The sequence below is a fragment of the Perognathus longimembris genome, chromosome 13 (assembly GCF_023159225.1).
Source record: "Perognathus longimembris pacificus isolate PPM17 chromosome 13, ASM2315922v1, whole genome shotgun sequence".
In the NCBI taxonomy this organism is placed as follows: Eukaryota; Metazoa; Chordata; class Mammalia; order Rodentia; family Heteromyidae; genus Perognathus; species Perognathus longimembris.
In genome coordinates this window covers 2,113,967-2,138,091 of record NC_063173.1, presented here as the reverse complement: position 1 = coordinate 2,138,091, position 24,125 = coordinate 2,113,967, and the positions used below count along the sequence as shown (strand labels likewise).

Here is a 24,125-nt window from a genome sequence, read left to right as displayed (position 1 = left end):
ACTTTGTGTTTTTTTTTTTTTCTTGGTTGTGGGGCTTAAACTCTGGGCACTGTCACTGAGATTTTGTGCTCAAGGCTGGTGCTCTACCACTTGAGCCACAGCTTCACTTCCATCCTTTTGGTGGTCAGTTGGAGATAAGAGTTGCATGGTCTTTCCTGCCCAGGCTTCTTTGAACCATGATTCTCAGCTGTCATCTCCCAAGTAGCTAGGATCACACCAGAGCCACTGTATCCCAGCTAAATGTTAATGAGATTGAAAGGAAAACGGCAATGCTGGCAAAAGATGAGGAAACTGAGTGGCAGAAACAGGCAGCTTGCTTGAGGTCTTAGAGCTGTTACACAGTGGTTTTGAGCCTGTGCTCCAAAATATACAGTGTCACTACTTGTCACAGAGGCACCAGGACACTATGCCACCAATCTGAGCAGCATCCATAATTTTAATCCTAGAGTACCCATTTTTCTACAAAGGGTCAGGATTTCTTTTCTTTTTTTGGCCAGTCCTGGGGCTTAAACTCAGGGCCTGGGCGCTGTCCCTGAGCTTCTTTTGCTCAAGGCTAGCACTCTACCACTTGAGCCACAGCGCCACTTCTGGCTTTTTCTGTGTATGTGGTACTGAGGAATCGAATCCAGGGCTTTGTGCATGTTAGGCAAGCACTCCACCACTAAGCCACATTCCCAGCCCAGGATCAAGATATTTCTGATGGGCTGATTTTGGAAATTCCATTTGAGATTTTTGTCTGGACAAATTGATAATTGGTGACTGTTGGTGAAGCAAGAAATTCTGTACATAGTGTCTTACTGTTCTGTTCAGGCCAGCGTGGTACCTATCCTGTCCGTTCCCCCTACATTTATGCCTCCATATAGCTGGGATCACAAGTGTGCACTGCACTGTGCTAGGTTTGCTTGTTTAAGATGAGACTCTCACTAATGTTTGTTGGGTTTTTTGGTTTTTTTTGACCCAGGCTAAACTGGAACTGATCTTTTTAATCTATCAGTGACCTGACTCACTGAAAGTTCTAATTGTAACCCTCTGTAGTTAGTATTAAAAGATGTCGTTCATAATTATCAGCAGGTCAACATTTATTGATTCTATTTGAACTTAATTTTAATGTTGGAATTTTTTGCTTGCGTGTTTTTGATGTAGAGAAACTTTAAAAAGCATAGACATTTTGCCTCTCCCCCAAACGTGAACCAGCTATAATATATCTAAGCCAGGCACTGGTGGCTCGTGCTTAATGATTATTAGCTATTCAGAAGGCTGAGCTCTGAGGATCCTGGTTCAAAACCATTCTTGGCAGGAAAGTCACGAGACTCTTAGCTCCAGCTAACCACCCAAAAGCTAGAAGTAGAGCTGTGGCAGGTGGTATAGCACCAGAGCTCAAGCCGCAGTACTGACAGAAATCCATAAAAAGGTTTGTTTGTTCAAGGTTTACACATTGTATTGATGAAAATATGGCCCCCTTGGATTTCCTTCTTCCTCAGATCAGCTTGTCAGATGTCTGTGCTATTCAAAAGCTTGTTTTGAGGTTCTGTTAGGCTCTTCTTCGGTGTTAGTAAATATGAGCAATTGTGCAGATGATCATAATGTATAACCTTACTACTAGATGACAGGTGTGACTAGTGATTGTTCATGTACAATTTAGAATTTGTCTTAGGATTCCAATAGTCTTGGTACTATATAGCTAATTCTCATACAAAATTTATTTTTATAGTATTTCTAGAATGCATGAATCCATATCTTGCAACCATCTTCTGCAACCAGTGTATAGTGATTAAGTTCCCAGGTAGAATCGTTGCCATCCCTGATGAAGGAGCTGGGACATCCTTACATAACGCCAGTACCTAATTTGGAGAACTCTCTAATCCTAAACAAGAAGTAGGAAATATTCTGAGAAGAGTGATTCAAATTTTTATTTTAAAATTAATTTGTGAAGATAAACTTGGCGTGATGGTATACAAAATGAAACCCCAACATTGGGAGACTGAGGCTAGAAGATTGGGAGTTTGAGGCCAGTCTAGGCTACATAGTAAGACCCTGTCTCAAGAAACAAGTGAGCTGGACACTGGTGGCTCACCCCTGTCATCCCAGCTACTCACGAGGCTGAGATCTGAGGGTCACGGTTTAAAGCCAGCCCGGGCAGGAAAGTCTGTGAGACTCTTATTTCCAGTTAACCACAGAAAGCTGGAAGTGGAGCTGTGGCTGTTATAGAACACTAGCCTTGAGCAAAAGAAACTCAGGGACAGCTGTGAGTTGAAGCCCCAGACCAAGAAAAAAATAAAAACAAAAACCGTACTCAGCATTTAGAGTAAATACCCCAAGCTGTGCAGTTTATTTTCATAAGAACTGTAAGTGTTCATCACAAGCTTCTCTACTTTCATGTCATAAAGAGGCCCGTTGCGCTGGAGTGTGCAGATTGTAGGCATGCGGCTGCGAGCAGAGGAGGCGATGGCTGGGAACGTGGCCTAGTGGCAAGAGGGCTTGTCTCGGATACATGAAGCCCTGGGTTCGATTCTCCAGCACCACACATATAGAAAATGGCCAGAAGTGGCGCTGTGGCTCAAGTGGCAGAGTGCTAGCCTAGAGCAAAAAGAAGCCAGGGACAGTGCTCAGGCCCTGAGTTCAAAGCCCAGGACTGGCCAAAAAAAAAAAAGAAAAAAGAGGAGGTGACAGTGGCTGCCTCAGGCTGGCCTGTGAACACTGGTCCACAGCTAACAACGGAATGCAGTGGCTGCCCTTCCCCCATGAGCAGCTAGGCCTACTTGGCACAGAGTGCCCATAGTGACGGTACGGGCTGTGCACATACGGAGTACCTCCCATAGCACATAGCTTTGTGACTGTCCAAATTCTGGTTGGAAATCTCTCAGAATCTGGCTAGCTGAAGGAGTTCACAGTCATTAGAGAGCTGGGCTGTAGCTTGGTGTGGTGGAACACTTACCTAGCATGAACAAGGCCCTGGGTTAGATTCCAGCATTAACCCTCCCCCTTCCCCCCCAAAAAAATTACATCTGGTGGCCTGTATGATCGGAAAGCTAAAATAAGCCAGGCCCCGAGAATAGGCTAAAGGACTGGGAGTTATGCAGATGTTAGAATTCCCATGCTGCTGTCAGACTGATTTCTTGACTATCTCCATGTCTTTCACCCCCTTGTCATTCGAAGTTCTGCTTGGCACTGTATGCCTTGGTTGTGAGAGACGGGAGTATCTATCCCTTCTCCTTCTCTGGTGGGAAGGGCTGCCCCATCCAGATTCTCAAAGTGTTGTAAACAGTGCGTGGATGATGCCTTGTAAAAAATGTTGTGATACCACTACTTCAAAAAGAATTTTTTTTTTTTTTTTTGTCTGTTGTATAGCCTGAACTGTGGGCCTGGGCACTGTACCTAAGCTCTTCAGCTCAAAGCTAGCGCTCTACCACTCGAGCCACAGCACCACTTCAGGTTTCCAGGTTATTGGAGATAAAAGAGTCTCTGGGATACAACTTTCCTACCCGGGGTGGCTTTGAACCGCAATCCTTAGATCTCCTGAGTAGCTAAGATTACCGGCGTGAGCCACTGGCACCCAGCAAAATGAATTTTCTTTTTATTATTTTTTGTTGTAAGTTGTGGGGCTTGAACTCTGGGCCTAGGCATTGTCCCTGAGCTCTTCAGCTCAAGGCTAGGGCTCTACCACTTGAGACACAGCGCCACTTCCCTCCCAACTTCAAATCTTTTAAGAAAGAAAAAAGTTGAGCTAGTGTTTTGTTGCCTGAGTTCAGTAAGCAGACAATTGCATTTAATGAAGTTGTGGTGCTGAAGCGATGAAGGAGGGAATTAAGGGTGGAAGCAGATAAGTCTGTGACAAAGACGGGCCAAGTAATAGAAAGTGCTTAGTAGAAGAGGGTCCTTGGAAGGGGTGGGAAAGTGAACTGTGTGAGTGGGCAGGATTGCCTGTGGACCAGAGGCTCATTGAAGATGGAGAGGGAAGAGGAAGCTGAAGAGAGTTTACAGTTGAAGAGTGATGAGTTTTGGTAGTAATAGGCTCATAGCTAACGTTTAGTGCAGGCAGGATAGAAGAGAGTATCAGCTGGATGTGGTAGCACATTGCCAGTCACCTGAAAGGCTCAAGGCCAGACACAGCAAAAGTTAGCAAGATGATGTCTCGAAGACAAAATACGGGCACAACCTCCAATCCCACAGGAAGGTCTGTGCCCCTTGCCGCTCCGCAATAAACAGTCCTCGCCTGTTAAAAAAAAAAAAAGACAAACTACGGCCAGATGCCAGTGACTTGCATTTGTAATCCTAGCTACTTAAGAGGCTGAGATTTTAGGATCCAAAGCCAGCTTGGGCAAGAAAGTCCCTCAAACTCATTTCCAAAGCCGAAAATGGAGCTGAAAGCTCATGGACAGCACTTAGGCCCTGAGTTCAAGTCCCAGGGCCAGTACACACACACACACACACACACACACACACACACACACACACACACACACACACACACACACACACACACACACACACACACACACACACACACACACACACACACACACACACACACACACACACACACACACACACACACACACACACTGAATGAAAGAACTGGGGGCATGGCTCAGCTGGTAGAGTACTTTGCCTATCACTCACATGGCCCAGGTCTAATACCCAGTATGGCCAAAAAAAAAAAAAGTGAATGATTATCAGAGGAGAGATGCTACAAACTCAGAGGTCAAGACCTTAAATCATTTTTTGAGCACTAATTGCCAAGAAATAAAAGGGGAATTGAAGCAGGCACTGGTGGCTCACGCTTGTAATCCTAGCTACTCAGGAGGCTGAGATTTGAGGATTGTGGTTCAAAGGCAGCCCAGGCAGAAAAGTCAGTGAGACTCTTCTCTCTCCACTAACCACCAGAAAACTGGAAATGGATCTGTGACTCAAGGTCTAGCTTTAGCTAGGCCAAGCACTAGCTTTGAGTACAAAAGCTCAGGGACAGTGCCTAGCCCCTGAGTCCAAGCCCTGCTACCAAAAAGAAAGAAAGAAAGAAAAAAAAAAGGATTGAAACAGTAACTAAGATTACCCTCATCCTTACTACCTTGGCTTGCTTCCTCGTGGCTGGTCACACACTTGAGTCACATCTCCCGCTCAGCTTTTTGCTAGTTAATTGAAGATGGAGTCATGTGGACTTTTCTTCACTGGCTTCAAACCAAGATCCTCCTGGTGTCAGCCTCCTAAATAGCTAGAATTACAGGTGTGTGCTACCAGTTTTGGGTAGTGATTAAGATCTTAAAGGAGGGGAGGAACTTGAGAGGACCGTACAGCACATAACTGCAACAAGTACCTGAATATCAGTTTCTCACTGAACACGAGGGGAAGCACCATGAAGACAGAACCTGTTCTGCCAGGCCTGGTGCTGTGAGGTGTAGGAGAGAAGGGTCACTGCCCGAGGGCTATCGTATACAAAGTCACGACCTGACAGATTGTGATTTTCACAAAGTAATACCCAGTTTGCTTAAGCCATGATGTCCTCATTCAGGCGACAGGAATAAAAAACTAGTTCTCTGTTACATAAAACAGTATGTTTAAAAGGGATCATTTAAAATGAACAGCCATTATTTTGTGTTTGGCAGAATTCAGAGCTAGGATTGCATGGTCTGTTTGTTGGTTTGATTTACAAAGGGAGCCAAAACTGGAATTCTGTGTAGAAAACATTTGATACTGGCTTTTGCTTTTCAATATTATGCAGGCCTAGGGGGACACGTCACAGACTGCATTTAGCCAGTCGTGATTTTTTTGAAGTCCTAGTATGGAGTGTAAGGTAGAGGCAAAATCCATGATCATTGCACTGAGTTGAAATAGAAGTCTAATGATGATGTTTGGTTCTATGTGACCTTGGGCAGAGCAGCAAACTGAAAACTCCTCTACACTTAGCTTCCTTATCTGTAAAATAGAGATTAAAAATGATTTAAAATACATGTTATACCTACTTCCCAAAGCAGCTGTTAGATTCGGATGAGAATCTGAAAGCCATCAATCTTCATCCTACTAAAGAATACAACTTGGCTGAAACTAAGAAGATTGTTTAGAAAAATGTTCTGCTGATACTAGAGTATGTTTACAATTGAGGGAAACCTGTTGAGTGGCTATATAATCTACTTCCCTGACGGTGTCACTGAGGGACTGGCTGCGAAACACCTGCTCTCCAGGTAAGTGTAAGTGAGACCAATGTCCTCTGCTCGTTCAGGTGACGCCTGACACAGTTTCCTTAGTCCCCCTATCATGTTCCCTTCCCTTTTCAGCTTGCACTCATTTGTTTCTTGTCTAAGTTTTCAGTAATCACTGGGGATTTACATGAAGTTTAATGAATGAGTCTTTTCTAGCAGCATTTAATACATCACTTAAATACAGGGAGAAATACAGGGCATCTCACTTTCATAGTAATCTTTGTAAGTCCCAGTGATTAAAAACTTGAATAAGACGGCTTCCTCAAAGGAAGTTAGAACGTTGATGAGTCCAGTGCAACCAGTGTTTAGAAGACGAGGTGATAAAGTCTTTATCATCTCCAACTTGATCATCCCGTAACTGAGTTTAAGGCTTTTGGAGTAGTTACTCATTTTTGTTGGCTGTACTGTTGTTATGCAGCCATGGAAGGAAAAAGTTGAACATTAAAACCATCAACAATATACCTGAAAGACAGAAAACGGTAAAATGAAAAACATTCTTAAAGTTACAATCACTGAAGTAAGACTCCTATTAAGACTACAGTAAGTTAAGATCATTATTCTCACATTTTTATTCAACCGTGAATCCTTGCTTGGTAAAGCTGGGAGGACCTGAATAATGAGTTCAAAGGATCAAAAGAAGAATGGCTTTATGGCGGACTGCACGGCCGACTCGCAGAGCAAGGCTGGACTCGGGTCCCCGTGCCCCTCACTAGCGTGGGGACAGGACGCCACCTCGGGATGTGGGGAAGGGACCTTCGTTCTTGTGTCTTTATTTCTGAAGTGCTAGAAATCAAGTACACTGTCTTGTACCTGGTAAGTCTTTCACTAGTCGATGAAGTAATTCTTTTACATCGTGAGCCCATTAAAATTAGTTGTACAAGCACATCAGTAAATATTGTAATCTTAATAAGTGTTGGCTTCAAATAAGACAATGGTGGTGACTTTCATTTAAAGTTTGCTACAGTGTTTGGCCAATAGACCTTCCCAGCTTTTAAAAAACCTTCCTTTAACTTCTTAAAATTCAAAAGTAGAGGACATTTTTCTGTAAAGACATCAATACTCTGTAAGATTGGGTAAAAAAACAACAACACCACAACACCCTATCACTAGCTTCTTAAAGTATAGGTTTTTCTGGTATTATCAAGTGAAACGGATACTGCAATAATAGGAAAGAAGGTGACTGAAAGGACTAACATGGTGGCAAGTCAATCACATGGTACAAACAGAAAGTGAGCAGTAACTAGCGTACAGAACTTGCTAACTGGACAGAGGGTGGCGGATTAGCAGGATCAGGAAGGCTCTTGTCCCAGATAGTGAGGAGTTCAGAAGCACAAATGTGGTAAGAGCTATTGTGTGGGTTTATTTTGTTACGTGACCCCTCTTTCTAGAGGGTTTTTAGTTTTTAGTATGATGGTTTATTGTTTGTGATGGTCCTGGGTATTAAACCAGGACTTCAGGTATACTGGACAAGATTCTTTTTTAACACTAAACCATATCTCAGCTCTGGTAGAAATGTTATGTAGATGATCTTTAGCAAAAAGACACTGACACGCAAACACACACACACATTTTACCTGGGGAGGAGCACAGGGCCTCCCCTCCCTCTACTGAACAAACGCTACCACTGAGTGAGTACAGATACAACCACTTTAAAGAATACTACACAAATTACCTTTTCATTCTTTTTCGTTCCTCTTCTGGCTTTGGAAATTGACATGTTACAGTAACAGTCCATATGAAATTAATAACACACTCTCAGATACTGAAATTAACTAATTGAATTAAAAATAAGCTTACCTAAAGAAGGACCCAGGCAATATACTACAAAAAATTGATGGAAATCTTCAACAAAACACTTGAGATGAAGGGAAAGTGCCAAAGCTGGATTATATAGAGCGCCAGTTAAACTTCCTCCTGAAACACATTTTATACAGAGTAATTCCAAACAGTTCACATTACATTTCCTTGTAACCAGAAACGAATGGGTTATTATGTGCAACTTTTATTTGAAATATTTAGGCACTCTTTTTTTTTTTCCCCCTCCAGTCCTGGGCCTTGGACTCAGGGCCTGAGCACTGTCCCTGGGTTTTTGCTCAAGGCTGGCACTCTGCCACTAGGTGACATTCCCAGCCCCCTCACATTCTTACTCTGTGATCTTCCTTCGGAGGGGCACCTGTCAGTACTGACACCAAAAAGTAAATGAGACCATTAAAGGCAGCAAGTTAGTTGTCTTATCAATCTGCAGCCCTAAGATTTCACGGATGAGAATTACCGCTCGGCAGATGAAGAAGGACGCGGCTGGACGGGGTGAAGCTCTCGCATGCTAAGCTCTCTCTGGCTACCTAGAGCACACCTCGGCCATGAAAAATGATGTCACCTATGACCTTCAAGGTCATTCTTAAACCACCAACTCTTGGAATATTCAACCTGCAACCAACAGAATCAAGAGAATTGTTTTGTTGGCTGTTGGTCATTCAGGTCCAGTTCCAACCATAATCGATTCCTGTACGCTGGACACCACGGGCAGGGAGACAGACTCACAGATCTTCATTACATGCCAGTTGAGTTACGAGGTAAAAGTCACCAATTTTTTTTAAAAAGCATTTACCAATAGAAATGGCCTGACCCCTCATTAGCTGACTTCAACACTGTAGACCTGGGTATAGGAAGACATTCCCTTATACGACAGCAGTCTCAGTTCCATCAGTTACTTTGTCTTCTGGTCCTTAACCGCAGTTCTCACGGTGACTCGGGGAACTGCTACCAAAGGTACAGAGTCGAGCGGGGTGCCAGTGCCTCATGCCTGTAATTCTTGATACTCAAGAGGCTGAGTGGTTCAAAGCCTGACTAGCAGGAAAGTCCATGAGATTCCTATTTTCAGTTAACCACCCTAAAGCCAGAAATGGAGCCACAGCTCCATTTCTCAAGGCTAGCAGCCTTGAGCAAAAAAAGCTCAGGGACAGCACCTAGGTCCTGAGTTCAAGCCCCGGGACCAGCACACACAAAAAAAGAAGTACAGTCTATTCTCCCTCTGTTGAGTAGGAGTTGACTTTGCAGTGGGGGGAGGGGGGGGCAAAATTCAGAAGTAACTGCAGTCTAAAAGGCAAGAGTGACACTTGATTGTACCAATGAGCCCATCCACGTGGACTATTTTTGCTGTCTCAGAACAGTGCCCTAGTCACAGAAGAAAGCTGGCCTAGGCTGTAGGAGCATGAGAAGGCCACAGAGGAGAACTGAGATCCCCAGGACAACTGGCACCAACCACGGGACATGGGGCGAGGCTCAAGTTGCGTAGCACCAGGCCAACAAGCAAGGAGCCCATCCCTAGTAGTGGGGGCGGGAGGGGGGTGCCGGAAGCCGGGACAAACAAACAGTTACTGCTTGACATTGGGAAAGCCGAGGTCCTGTTACCCCGGGGGAGACCTGGCTGGTGGCCTGGAGGACAGCGTTACCTTAATGAAATGACCGACACCAAAGGGGACGGTGCTGGGTCTGCCAATTCTGGACACTGACATTTCTCAGCATTCCTACAGGGAGTCCAACTCTCTGAAAGTCGGATAGTAGTCCAAATCACTTGAGGCTCTGCAGGCAGTATTAACTTTCTTTTTATGTACTTACAGTCAGTTCCCTGTCTAGGAGCTAGCACCGATCTGTGTTCCCTCTCCGAGTTCCTGGTAAGTGCCCCCTGAGAAGCCGACTGCCCATCAGCAGTTACCCAGTGAGCATGTGCTCAAAGCAAACATGAGACACGAGGCTGGCGAAGCGTCACTGACTGTCCAGAGCTCTCCCCTCTAATGACGAGCTGGCTGCCCCTCCATCTCCAAACACCGCTTGGCATTGCTGACTGGCCAAGGACACTAGCTCGTTGTTTTTAGACTCCTACTATTCTCAGAGACCTGAAAGACTGACGCTAGACTATTCTCCAGGTTATTGGGAACACCTAGGGGCTTGTACAAAACAAACCCAGAAGACTTATTTGCAGATACATTTGTTTCTATAGAGAAGTTACTAACTTACATTTTCCTGAACTTAACTTCAAAAAAAGTTGCAAACAAGATTATCAACTGTGAAAAAAAAGATCCAGTTATACTAGAAGCCTGTGGGAAATTAGTACTGTAAGAACATTTCCCCAACACTTGGCACACACCAGAACTGTGCTAAGAACTTGAAATACTATTCCTCAAGCTCTTATCAGATAGTATTCTCTCCCTTAGAGATGAAGAAGCTGAAACCAGATTAAGTATGGAGCCGTAGAGCATTTCCCAGCCTCAAACCTGGCCTCTTCCTCAGAGTATTACATGGAGGTCGTACAAAAAGCTTGCAACCTTTTGTAGCTACGTTTGATTTGTGCTGGTAATAGCACGGATTTTGTATAGTTACTGCCGTAATAGGATAGATATAAAGGACTTAGTTTCTTTCTCTATTGACAGATAATCTTCATTATTTAACTTAGAAGAATACTCCTGAATGGAGTAAGGAAGTAAAAATACTATAATTTTAAGGCAATTTATTAGACCTTTTTTTCTTTTTTTTTTTGCCAGTCCTGGGGCTTGGACTCAGGACCTGAGCACTGTTGCTGGCTTCTTCCCGCTCAAGGCTAGCACTCTGCCAACTTGAGCCACAGCGCCACTTCTGGCCGTTTTCTGTATATGTGGTGCTGGGGAATCGAACCTAGGGCCTCGTGTATCCGAGGCAGGCACTCTTGCCACTAGGCTATATCCCCAGCCCCTGGCCTTTTCTATATATGTGGTGCTGAGGAATCGAACCCAGGGCTTCATGTGTACGAGGCAAACACTCTTTGCCACTAGGCCATATTCCCAGCCCACAATTTATTAGACTTTTATTGGAAGCCTTTGGACATAAAATACACAATACCAGGATACATATTTTACTGTTAGATGCAGGGTTTTCTTGGATGAACAAATTTCTACTTTCATTCACTTACTTGAAAACTTCTTGCTCTTTATACCAAGTGACACTGTGCTAAATCTTGGTTTTATGTTATGGTGAATTAGCTGGGTGGTGGTGGCTCATACCTGTAATTCTAGCAACTCAGGAGGATGAGATTTGAGGATCACAGTTCAAAGCCAACCCATGCAGGAAAAGTCTGTGAGACTCTTACCTCCAGTGAACCACCAAAGAGCCAGAAGTAGAGCTGTGGCTCAAGTAGTAGCCCTGAGCAAAAATCTCCAAGACAGCACCGAGGCCCCTAAGTTCAAGCCTCAAGACTGGTACCCAGAAAAAATGTTACGATGAATTCAACAAACCTTTTCCCTCTGTTTAAAGTTTATGAGAGAGAAATACAGACATTATCTCAAAAAAGCAGTCTATAATTGAACATTCTACAAACGAAACAGTACAGAGCCAGGGGCTAGTGGGTCATGCCCCAAATACTGGCCACTCAGAAGACAGATCTCATTTTGCTGGTGGCCTCATAGCACAGACACTAAACTTGCCACAAGATCCTGTCTTCCATATGGAACAGAGTTGTCTCTTGTCCACAGGAAAGAATGGCAACGACAGGCTTTTGTGTGGCATTCCTCAAAATTGATTCTCTTCCGTTGCTCACTTCTTGATAAAGGAGCTGATCAAGTTTGAAAAACCTGTGCCATGTCTACTTCCTAGAGTCACATTCTGCACTAGCATGGTAAAGGCTCTGTGAAATCTTAGCTCGTTTCATCCACTGGTTGCCAAATTCATCTGGCAACAGAATCTCTAATTTTTTTTAATGTAGCAACATATGTAGCACTAAATATGCCATTTGTGTTCTTTTCATACACAATGCTATTTGGCTGGCAGCACCGTTTCTATCACTCCAAACATGAATTCTGTGCTTATTAAACAAATCCCCATTCTTCCCGCCTCCCGTCATGGTACCTCTATTCTACTTTCTGACTATAAATTTACCTGTTTTAGACAGTGTATGTAAATGGAACCATACAATAGTTGTGTTTCTGTGTCTGGTTTATTTCTCTTAGCCTTTTTTTTCCCCCAGAGTTCTTCCTTGTAGTATATGTCAGTGTCATTCTTCTTTATAGCTAAATTCAATTGTGTCTGCTTTTGTGATTCTGTGGGGGGGGGGGAGTGGAGGAGGTGTGCATGCTGATAAGTCTTGAACTCAGTGCCTCATGCTCTTGCTTGGCCTTTTCTATTCCTGGCTGGTGCTCTACCACTTGGGCCATGCTTCTGGCCCAGCTTTTTTTGCTCATTAATTGGAGATGGAATCTCTGGACTTTTCTGACCAGGCTGGCTTTGAACTGAGAAGAATGTGCTCATCAGTGAGTTACTGTAAGAAGTAACAAAGGTAACCTAGATAAATTTCCTAGCAAGATCCTTTGTCCCAAGCTGGGCACTGTGGTTCACTGCTTCCGTCCCAGGCCTGGAGGCTAAGGCAGGAGGATTGCAGAATTTTGAAAACAGCCTGGATTATACAACAATGTTCTGTCTCAAAGAAGTAAAGCAAGACAAAAAAAAAAAAAGTGTTATTCTGTAACAGGCACCCCGTGGATAGATACTCTTATCTCCCTTTTACTGGCAGAAAAGGATTCTCAGAATACATTCTGCATTTTGGTAGCTAGTAGTAATCAGCAGTGATCAGTAGTCGGCCTGCCCCTTCAGTCTCCAGCATGGACCAATACTGTGGCCACTGGCCATAGTACAATGTGACTTTTCAACGTGGATTGAACTTTGGTCCAGGCAAGTGAGGTGCTGAATCTTCCGTTGTAGTTCACGTGAATAACCACATGGGGCTAGTGACCGCTGACTGGGCACCTGGCTCTCCTTGGTTCCCTGGGAAGCTTTAAAATATACCACTGCCTGGACCCCTCTTCACAGCATTTCAACTTCAATATCTGTTTACTTTGTCCCTTCTTTTCTAGTAATTAGGGTCTGCATTTCAAGGAAAATTGTATGTGTTTTGGGTCCCTGAAATTGGTATTTTAAAGGTTTCAGCAAGACCTTTCCCAACTTCAAATATTACCTTGCTTGCCTTCCTTCCTGAATCTGTCACTGATAAACTTTTTTTTGTGGTGCTGGGTATTGAACATAGGGCCTTAGAATACTAGCTAAGGGCTCTGGCACTGAGCTACATCCCCAGTCACAGAATGGCTAATAGAATACAGAATATTTTTTATGGAGCCCTATGACTTAAAACTATAAAAACAGGGAGAATACCAACTTCACAGTACTAACAGAGAGAGAGGAATGACTAGGTAAAGATCCAATTTGTTTAACCTTTAAACTGAAATGGTCACTGCTTTCAACTGTACAAATACAGACTGAACTGTGGCATCACTACTTTTTTTTTTAAGCCAGGAACAATTCTGTTGCTATATAGCAAAATATCTGTTTTAGCTAAAACTAACGAATAAGCAACTATTCTCCAACTGCTCAAATATGCACGTACTCTTCCATGCAGCTATCCAATTTACTTTCTTGTACTTGGTGTTTTTTCTCTTTTTCTTAAATGGTACTAGATCCAAAGAAAGGAAAAAGGACTGGGAAGCCTTTCATTTTTACCCGAGGTGGAAAAATATATATTTAAGTGTCTTTATCTTGAGCTGGATGCCTTTGGCTCACACCTGTAATGCTAGCTACTGAGAAGGCTGACATCTGAGAACCGTGGTTCAAAGCCAGCCCAGGCAGGAAAGTCTGTGAGACTCTAATCTCCTATCAGTCCCCAAAAGCTGTAAGGGAAACTGTGACTCAAGCGGCAGAGCCCATAGCTTTGAGCATAAGAAGCTGAGGGACGGTGCCCAGGCCCTGAGTTCAAACCCCAGGACCGGTCCGTACGCACACACACACACACACACACACACACACCCTCGAGCCTCGCTTCTACTAAAGGCCACTGTAAATGTCACATTAGGTAGGACGAGTCCTCTCCGTTTCTGTTGCCATATCCATCCCCGCAAGACATTTTCCAAATGGTGCGTTTCACTCATCCTCAAGCATTTCCTCGTCCCATCCGGAGTCTCTGCCTACTGAATCTGAGGTTCCGGTCAGAAAGCACCCGCACCACCTCGGCGGGAAGACACGCACACACGCAAGCGAGCACACACGCGAGCGAGCAGGCGCGCGGGCGCGGGCGGGGGCGACAGACCTGCGTGCGCCAGGAAGGTGGTGAGGGCGGCCAGCAGGTGCAGGCGCAGCGGGCCGCGCACCTCCTGGCTGTGCAGCAGCGCGCTGTGGAAGAGGAAGGCGCAGGCGGCCTCGGTGGCGACCGCCTGGGGCAGCGCGGCGCGCAGGGGCCCGCGGCAGGGCAGGGCGCGGGCGGCGAGGTGGGGCTCGGAGGGGCCCAGGCCCCAGGCGGCGCTCACGCAGAGCCGGCTGCCCAGGGCGCCCGCCAGCTGCGCCGCCAGCCGCAGGGCGCCGGCGCCGGGGCCCAGGCCGCCCCGCAGCAGCTGCAGGAGCAGGACGCACGGGTTGGCCGCGGCGCCCGCCAGCGTGAGCCCGTGCACCAGCGCCAGCAGGTAGAGCAGCGCGGGCGCCCAGGACGGGCGCGCGGGCTCCGGCGCGCTCAGCAGCTGCAGCTCGTGCGTGCAGCAGCACAGCTGCCAGGTGCCCAGCAGCTCCAGCGCCAGGGCGCGGGCCCGGGGCCGCAGCCGCCCGGCCGCCGCGCGCGCCAGCCCCGCCAGCAGCACGGCCGCCAGCAGCAGCGCCAGCGACGCCGCGGGGCCGCGCGCCTCCGCCCAGAGCCCCTGCAGCAGCGCCGCCATGGCTCGCGCCCGCCCGCCGGCCCGCCGCGCCCGACCCGCCGCGCCAGCCGGGGCCCCGGCCCCAGCCCGCGGCCCCGCCCCCCACGCCCTCGAGCGCCGGCCCCGCCCCTCGCCCCGCCCCCTCCCCGGCGGGGGCCCTCGGCCCCGCCCCCACGCCCGGCCCCGCCCCTCGCCCCGCCCCCCTCCCCGGCGGGGGCACCCCGAGCCCGGGCGGCCAGCTCCGCACCCGAAGCCAACCGGGCCCACGGCGGCCCGCCGCCTGCGCGCGCACACGCGCCCTCCGCGGCCCCTGGGGACCCCGGGACCCCGGCGGGGGCGGGGCGGCGCACTGCCACCCACTGCGCCTGCGCGGGGCGGGGCGGGCGCGACGCCCGGACTTTCGGACCCGGGACCCGCAGGTAGGACGGGAGCGGCCGGCGCCCCCACAGCCGCTGCGCCTGGACTCTGAACTCCCCGCCCCTCGCCCCTGGAGCGGGGACGGGCGGGGAGGGTGGGACGGAGGGGGGCGAGCGCCAAAGGGCATCTCCGCGGCGGCCCGGGGTGGAGAGGGAGGAGGCGGGGCGGGGCCGGGGTGGGGGTGGAGAGGGAGGAGGCGGGGCGCCCTGCGGGGCGGGGCCGGGGTGGAGAGGGAGGAGGCGGGGCGGGGCCGTGGTGGGGGTGGAGAGGGCGGGGCGGGGCGCCCTGTGGGGCGGGGCCGGGGCGGAGAGGGAGGAGGCGGGGCGCCCTGCGGGGCGGGGCCGGGGTGGAGAGGGAGGAGGCGGGGCGGGGCCGGGGTGGAGAGTGAGGGGGCGGGGCCGGGTGGAGAGAGGGGGCGGGGCGCCCTGCGGGACGGGGCCGGGGTGGAGCGGGCTGGGGTGGAGAGGGAGGGGGCGGGGCCGGGGTGGAGCGGGCTGGGGTGGAGAGAGGGGCCGGGCGGGGATGGAGAGTGAGGGGGCGTGGCCGAGGTGGGGTGGAGAGTGAGGGGGTGGGGCGGGGCGGGGCCGGGGTGGGGGTGGAGAGGGAGGAGGCGGGGCGCCCTGCGGGGCGGGGCCGGGGTGGAGAGAGGGGGCGGGGCGGGGCACACACGGGCACACACACGGGCACACGCACACACTGTAATTTTTCAGGCTTTCTCGGTGGTAAAGCACAGGCCGCGCGCCCTCCGCGCCACGTTAACTGGATAACCTGGGCGCACCTGTTACCCTTCCACCCTTGTTGAGCCATGGCCGTCTGTATGCAAAGCATGTGTGTATCCGTGCGTTTATAGCATGTGTGTATCCGTGCGTTTATAGCATGTGTGTATCCGTGCGTTTATAGCATGTGTGTATCCGTGCGTTTATAGCATGTGTGTATTTGTGCATTTACTTTGGCGCCAGGTCAAAGCTGGGCCTCGGGGACTGTTGCGCTCACAGCTGGCACTCCACCACCGGAGCTGAACTTTCAACCTCCTTCCTACTGGGTATCGGGGGATGGAGTCTCAAGGCCTTCAACTCGTAACCCTCAGGTCCCATGCTCTCAGCAGCTAGTACACCAGGTACCAACCCATACTGTGCTGTGCGGAGAACTTGAGCCATCCTTCCCGTTGTTGTTGTTGTCAGTCATGGGGCTTGAACTCTGGGCCTGGGCGCTGCCCCTGAGCTCTTCAGCTCAAGGCTAGCGCTCTACCACTTGAGCCACAGCGCCGCTTCCCATTTTCTGGTGGTTAATTGGACATAAGAGTCTCATGGACTTTCCTGCCCTGGCTGGCTTTGAACCACAATCCTCAGATCTCAGCCTCCTGAGCAGCTAGGAATCCAGGCAGCCAATGGTGTCGAGCCACCAGCACCCAGCTTGAGAAATCGATCCTTTTAGAAATGAGGTCCTCCAAATTTACAAAGTCTCTGTTGATTGCCTCAATCTTTGGCATAGATTATGTAGTGTGAAGCAGCTATTTCCTTTTGATTATCCTATGTTCATTGTACAAGGAGTTTACTGTGCTATTTCTGTACCTGCGTGTAGCATACTTCGATCAGATTAGCCCTGCTATTATTCTTTCTTACCTTTAATGCTTCTTTCTTCTGTCTGCATTTCTGTAGGCGCTAACTGGAGAGGGCGGCGTGGTGAGTGGTGATCACATGACTCTCCCCCGCTGGGCTTGAGAAGCAGGCAACCCCAGCACCGGGGCTGGCACGCACGTACGAAGGTCCCTGGGGCGCCGTTACAAGTTGAAACCGCAGTTTTCAGCAGCTCAAGTCCAAGAGTCCATGGCTCTGGCACCACACCCCACGCTGACCAGCGCGGAGGCGGGCTGCGGGGACCTTTCCCCCAGCAAAGCCCTGCAGCACTGGAAGGGTGCCATCCCGGGCCCCAGCGCCGACCTGGACCTGCCTCGGCGGCTTCCACTGCGGCCATGAGCACAGACCCGCAGCTCAGGGCCCCGGGAAGAGAGGGAAGGAAAAGCGCGCAATGAGGGCCTCTTTCCTGATAGTCCCAGCTTCCCCTCCCGAGCTCAACACGTCCCTCTGTAACCTAGTAAAGAGGCCCTTCTGTGATGCCAACAGAAAATAAATCTTATTCAAAACACGCAAAGCGGGTAGAGAAATGAAGTCCTCTCTTCTTTTCTATTTGATGCCTGGCAAAGAGGACTCAAGGTAAATTACAATTATTTTGTAGTCACTGCTGTTTGAAGACATGACTTTAAAACCAGCCCTGTGAGTGTCGCCTGCCCACTAATCCCCTACACCAGAAGTCATTAGGAGATTACAGTAAGTGTGTATTGCTTGCTGCCCTACTGGTCATTTACTTTCACTAGCATTAGCCATGTAGAAAACGGATCTTTGGGACTATGGTACAAAATGTGCAAGTCATTATGCTATGCATTGTCGTTAATCAGATGCTGTTTCACTTGACGAATCCGAGCCGCGGCCTGAGGATGGGGAGGAAGGCGAAGAGTGAAGAATCGAGCGCGGCGGCTGGTGTGCCAGCGCGGCTGTGAGCGGGGCGGCCGTCGGGGCGAGGCGAGGCGTCGCCCAGCTCCTCTCAGCGGGCGAGCCGGGCGGGCGTCGCGGGCGTGACCCCGGCTCCGGGAGAGGGTGGACGGTGCGCCCGTGGCCTGAGGTCCACTCCGGGCAAAGTCACGAGACCTTTCCAGGAGAAGCAACTATAGGTAAGCGGTCTGGGGCATGGCTTACGTGAGGAAAAGAAAGATGTGGGAAACCGGGAAAGAAAGATCAGGACAGCCGGGGGCTGCGAGGGCCCTGCGGGCTGGAATAGGAAGGGGGGCGTCGCGAGAGGTCGAGGGTCAACGTGGAGCCGGTGGCAGTGCCCAGCTCACGCCACGCACACGGCTTCGTGTGCGAGATGGACGAGCCGTGGCCCGCTGGAGTAGCCGTGGACTCTGTGCCGCAGCTGCAGACGGAGGAACGGCCCGAGTCCACACCGCACGCTGGGGGACGGCCCGAGTCCACACCGCACGCTGGGGGACGGCCCGAGTCCACACCGCACGCTGGGGGACGGCCCGAGTCCACACCGCACGCTGGGGGACGGCCCGAGTCCACACCGCACGCTGGGGGACGGCCCGAGTCCACACCGCACGCTGGGGGACGGCCCGAGTCCACACCGCACGCTGGGGGACGGCCCGAGTCCACACCGCACGCTGGGGGACGGCCCGAGTCCACACCGCACGCTGGGGGACGGCCCGAGTCCACACCGCACGCTGGGGACACCCGTGCCAGGCCAGGCCCCCGGGTGTGAAGCGAGGGAAGTCTGCGTCCGGGGGCCCCCGGCGCCCGTGCCAGCGGGGTGCCGTCAGCCCCGATGCCCGCCGAGGGTGCCAGCGCCCCGTCCCGCTCGCCAGCAGCACCCCGAGACCGCTTCACCAGCCCCGGCCGCCCTGCGGCCCTGCGGGGCTGGGACGCCGGGGACTCGGCATTGCTGCGGGACTGCACGCGGGACTCCGAAGGCGAGTTAGCAAGGAGGAGAGGGAGGGGGAGGGGGAGGGAGAGCGACAGGGACACGGAGAACTTGAACGTGTGTTTTGCCCAAGAAGATCTCCAGATCGCCCGTAAGCACCACCACTGACTGCTGAGGAAACGGAAAGCGAGAGCACCGTCTACCCTCGGACACTGGTGAAGGCGGCTAGCCCTTAAACAGCAAGCGTGGGGAGCAAGTGAGGAACGCGTGCACTCAGGATGTAAGACGGCGCACCTGCTGTGAAAGACAGAACGGCAAACACGCAAGAATTAAGCAGAGGGCTGGAGGTGTGATTCAAATGAGAGCGCTTACCAAGCAAGTTCAAGGCCCCGAGCTCAAACTCTAGTACCACACACACACACACACACACACACGCACACACGCACGCACACACACACGGAATTACTTAGATGACCAAGCAGTTTCACTTCTGGATGTATAGCGCAAAGAACTGAAGAAGGTTCTGAGGGATCTGTGCCCCTGTGTTTATAGGAGGATTTTTCAAATCTCTGCCAATAGGTAGAGGCGAGTTGATGCTGGCTCTTGCCTGTATAACCCCACCTGCGTGGGAGGCCGAGATCGAGGATCACAGTTCAAAGTTAGCCTCAGCAGCAACGTCTGTGAAACTTTTTTAATTTTTTTTTAATTTTTTTTTTTTTGGCCAGTCCTGGGCCTTGAACTCATGGCCTGAGCACTGTCCCTGGCTTCCTTTTGCTCAAGGCTAGCACTCTGCCACTTGAGCCACAGCGCCACTTGCAGCTTTTTTCTATCTATGTGGTGCTGAGGAATCGAACCCGGGGCTTCATGCATGCTAGGCGAGCGCTCTACCACCCAGCCACGTTCCCAGCCCCTCTGAGATTCTTACCTCCAGTTAGCCAAAAAGCTAGAAACACAGCAGTGGCTCGAATAGTGGGATGCCAGCCTTTAGCAAGAGAGCTAAGGTACAGCGAGCACCCAGCCCCCAAGTTCAATCTGTAGTACACACGCACACACGCACACACACACGCACACGCACACACACATGCACACAGAGGCAGCCTCAGTTGATGGGGACTGTGGGGAAGCCAAGCGTGGCCCGTGCTTCCGTGGCGTGTTGAGCCGCTCTGGGGTCACGCCGCGCTTGGAGCAACCTCGTTTCCTCATGAGGCGTGCGCGACCGAGAGCCACGGGAGGCTGCGGGGAGGCCCCAGCCCGGCCGAGCCCACGCTGCGTGGAAGCCCAGCGGGGACCAGGCCCGGCCAGCGGTGCTGAGCCCCGGGGGAGCGCGGTTCAAAGCCAGCCCCGGGCAGGAACGTCTGTGGGACTCTCATCTGCAGTTAACCACCAAGAGCTGGAAGTAGAGCTGGGGCTCGAGGGCAGCCTTGAGCAGAAGAGCTCAGGACAGCGCCCAGGACCCGAGTTCAAGCCCCACAACCCACCGAGAGAAAGGAAAAAACAAAGAGAGCTGCTGCGCGTCAGGACACTGAACCGGACAGAGGAGACAGAATACCCGGTGGAAGGTACGAGAACAGCACAAAGTCCTTCACCGTGAGACACCCTGCCTGGCACTCACAAAGCCCCGCAGGCAGGAAGGGGGAGGACCCGGGAGGGAATGGGGAGGGGGGGAGGGCGAGGGCCGTAAAGGAGAAGAGGAGCGGAGCGCCCGGCCCCACCCCGGCAGGGCGGCAGGGCCGCGCCTGAGCGCGCAGTGCTGGCGTCCGGGGCAGAGGGCAGGGGAGCCGCGCACACCCAGAGGGCAGGGGAGCCGCGCACACCCAGAGGGCAGGGGAGCCGCGCACACCCAGAGGGCAGGGGAGCCGCGCACACCCAGAGGGCAGGGGAGCCGCGCACACCCAGAGGGCAGGGGAGCCGTGCACACCCACACCGGCTGCTCGCTGCTGGACTGCAAGTCACAAGTCACCGAGGGGGGGCGGGGATGGAGCTGGGCAGCACCATGAACTCGTGTTGTGCTTAAAATGATTGTCGCCACGTGCACCGGGATTAGTACACACACACACACACACACACACACACACACACACGTTTTCCTGGATTAGAGGCTACGCCTCAAGGCTGGGAACGTGGCCTAGTGGCAAGAGTGCTCGTCTTGTATTCATGAAGCCCTGGGTTCAATTCCCCAGCACCACATATGTAGAAAATGGCCAGAAGTGGCGCTGTGGCTCAAGTGGCAGAGTGCTAGCCTTGAGCGGGAAGAAGCCAGGGACAGTGCTCAGGCCCTGAGTCCAAGGCCCAGGACTGGCAAGAAAAGAAACGAAAAGAAATACAGTGACTAAACGTCATCTGGAGTCTTGGATGGAAGCTTGGCCTAGACAAAGGTTATTAGGTGAAAAGTCAGGGGATCCCAATAAAATAAATAATAATACTGGTTCAAAAGGAAATGTACTCATTACCTGACTTATATAACTGTAACCCCTCTGCACATCACCTTTATAATAGCAATGGAAAATAAGAATACTGGTTTGTTAACCATGACAAATGTTTTATTCTAATTTATTTTTATTTATTTTGCCAGTCCTGGGGCTTGGACTCAGGGCCTGAGCACTGTCCCTGGCTTCTTTTTGCTCAAGGCTAGCACTCTGCCACTTGAGTCACAGCGCCACTTCTGGCCGTTTTCTGTATATGTGGTGCTGGGGAATCGAACCCAGGGCTTCATGTATAAGAGGCAGGCACTCTTGCCACTAGGCCATATCCCCAGCCCAGATGTTTTATTCTAATATAAGATGAATCATGGGAATGGCACTGAGGTACAGAAGAACAGGACAACGTTTGCAATGTTTCTTTAAGTGTATAATCATCCCGCATTGCTAAAAAATAACTGCACACACACACCACGTGGTTGCTCTTAATGCTTTCCAATACAAGGGACCCGAAGAAGTTGCAGCCCAGCCTGGAGTGGGTGGCGGTGCTGGCGGGGACAGGAAGCGGCGAGGACTCCGATTAGCTGCGGGCACTGAGGGGCGGACGGGTAGGGAGCCGCGTGGCTCCTCTGGCTCAGCCCGCGTGAGTGTGACATCCTGTGTGCAGTGTGACAGTCAGCCCCAGGGAGGATGCCCACGCCGATGCCGCAGAACAGCCGAGCCGGGAAACGGGGCCTTCATCGCCCGGGCGCCGCCAGGAGCCTCTGTAAGCTAAGTCTACGCGTGTGATACGTAGATTGACAAGCGCATGCACACACAAGGCGAATAAATTCCCCCAGCCCAAAAGTGGGTGCTGGCTTTTCTTAAGTGTAAATAAAACGAGTCAGCGTCCCGACGTTAGGGATGGAATGCCTTCCATTTGATTCAGCTGCAATGCGGATCTCAGCCGGCTGGGCTCTTGGGTTTGGTTTTTGTGCCAGTCCTGGGCCTCGCCTGTGCTGTTCCCTTAGCCTTTCCACTCAAAGCTGGCACTCTGAGCACTTGAGCCACAGCGCTACTTCTGCTGCCTGGGAGGGCTTTGAACCGTCATCCTTAGATCTCAGCTCCCTGCGTAAGTTGGATTACAGGCGTGAGCCACCAGTGCCTTGCCCTAACTAGCTTTGTAATGTCTTGGGTCTCTGAAGACAGGATGGAGCTTTCAGCAGACACCTGCATGTCTGGGTTTGAGTAATTGTACAACCTAGATTCTTTTTTTTTTTTTTTTGCCAGTCCTGGGGCTTGAACTCAGGGCCTGAGCACTGTCCCTGGCTTCTTTTTGCTCAAGGCTAGCACTCTGCCACTTGAGCCACAGCGCCACTTCTGGCCTTTTCTACACATGTGGTGCTGGGGAATCGAACCCAGGGCTTTATGTACACGAGGCGAGCACTTGACCACTAGGCCACATTCCCAGCCCACAACCTAGATTCTTGCCAGAAAAATCAGCTCTTAGGATTATAGCTGTGGGAATTTCTCTTATCCACTCTCACCCCCAAGCCTCCTTCTTATGTTATCTGTCTGATGCTCAGCTGGCTACTTCATTGTCCTCATTAGCATTCATGACTTGTACAAGGCAGTTGGGGGGTTCATTGTGGCTTGAACTCGGGGCCTGGGCGCTGTCCCTGAGCTCTTTGCTTAAGGCTAGCACTGGACCACTTTGAGCCACAGCTTCACTTCCTGTGTTCTGATGGTTAATTGGAGATAAGAGTCTCAAGGTCTTTCCTGCCCAGGCTGGCTTTGAACTGCGATCCTCAGATCTCAGCCTCCTGAGTAGCTAGGATGACAGGCGCGAACCACTGATACCCAGCAAGGCTTTTTTTTTTGAGCCAGATCTGTACTGTGTAGCCCAGTCTTAGCCTCAGACTCATACTACTTCAGCCTCCCGAATGCTAGGATTACAAGGATTACCCAGCCTTCATTTGCTCAGGCAAAGTTCAGTGAAGTCCTATATCTCAACTAATAAACCAGGCATAGGAGGACCCAGACAGACAGGAAGTCACAGGTGACCATGTTCTGAGGCTTCAGGTCAATAGCAGAGGACCGGATCTGGAAAATAAGGGGGGTTGGGGGGGGGAGGAGCCAGGGATGAGGCTTAACTGGTAGTAATCATGAATCCTTGAGTTCGGAACCCAGGACCCCCCTCCACCACAACAAAGAGCCGTAAGAGATGGTTCCTGGACCTAACAGGAAGAGAGGCTAGCCAGAGCCTTCAGACTAAGCGAGTGCTGTCCCAGGAGCCTCTTCTCTACCGCTGCGTGCTAGGGCTTGAACCCGGGACCACCGAGAAACAAGCCAGCTCTAACAGGACAGGAGGACTTGATCGCTGTCTCTGCAGTTCGTGCCTGTTTTCCACGTTGCTGACATGGACTCTCCCTGTATTTGGAGAAACCAGTGACGTCCGGGTTCAGAGGACACCGATGGCCAGGTAACCCCACTGCCCGACGGGCGCCCGCCTGCCCGCCGGCATCTGAGCTGCCACAAGGGGGCAGCATTTCACCTCCTTTCGCGGCTCTGGAGCTCCGTGCCAACTCAGCAAACAAGGACAAAGGTATGGGGGTACCCCCACTGAGACGGAGCCGTCCGAACCAGGAATACGAGCCCAGAAGAAGAACAAGCGCTCCCAGACGCACAGGAGTACCCCACGCTCCCACAGACCCACAGGAGTACCCCACTCTCCCACAGACTGACAGGAGTACCCCACTCACCCACAGACCCACAGGAGTACCCCACTCTCCCACAGACCCACAGGAGTACCCCACTCACCCACAGACCCACAGGAGTACCCCACTCACCCACAGACCCACAGGAGTACCCCACTCTCCCACAGACTCCCAGGAGTACCCCACTCTCCCACAGACCCACAGGAGTACCCCACTCTCCCACAGACCCAC

General features: G+C 51.1%; 2 protein-coding genes across 2 annotated transcripts; both read right to left on the bottom strand.

The window, feature by feature from the left end:
* Positions 1-6,312: 6,312 nt before the first annotated feature.
* Aqp11 (aquaporin 11) lies at positions 6,313-14,931 on the bottom strand. The gene is made up of 3 exons (XM_048361098.1): positions 14,296-14,931; positions 7,992-8,108; positions 6,313-6,656 (listed from the first exon to the last, which is right to left on the bottom strand). The coding sequence occupies exons 1-3, from the start codon at positions 14,909-14,911 to the stop codon at positions 6,577-6,579; spliced, it is 813 nt and encodes a 270-aa protein (XP_048217055.1). The 5' UTR covers positions 14,912-14,931; the 3' UTR covers positions 6,313-6,576.
* A 3,168-nt stretch (positions 14,932-18,099) lies between these two features.
* On the bottom strand, positions 18,100-19,984 carry LOC125361923 (MAGE-like protein 2). The gene is made up of 2 exons (XM_048360546.1): positions 19,871-19,984; positions 18,100-18,810 (listed from the first exon to the last, which is right to left on the bottom strand). Exons 1-2 carry the CDS (start codon positions 19,982-19,984, stop codon positions 18,100-18,102), a joined length of 825 nt encoding a protein of 274 aa, XP_048216503.1.
* Between the last annotated feature and the right edge of the window lie 4,141 nt (positions 19,985-24,125).

Excerpts from the sequence above, each read along its gene's own strand:
- LOC125361923 (XM_048360546.1), bottom strand. The coding sequence starts at position 19,984 with ATGAGGAAACGAGGTTGCTCCAAGCGCGGCGTGACCCCAGAGCGGCTC. Across the intron at positions 18,811-19,870 it reads CATCAACTGAGGCTGCCTCT|TCCCGCAGCAATGCCGAGTC; the intron begins GTGTGCATGTGT and ends TCCCGCGTGCAG.
- Aqp11 (XM_048361098.1), bottom strand. The coding sequence starts at position 14,911 with ATGGCGGCGCTGCTGCAGGGGCTCTGGGCGGAGGCGCGCGGCCCCGCG. Across the intron at positions 8,109-14,295 it reads CACCTTCCTGGCGCACGCAG|GAGGAAGTTTAACTGGCGCT; the intron begins GTCTGTCGCCCC and ends AATGTGTTTCAG. Across the intron at positions 6,657-7,991 it reads TTGCCTGGGTCCTTCTTTAG|GTATATTGTTGATGGTTTTA; the intron begins GTAAGCTTATTT and ends TCTGTCTTTCAG.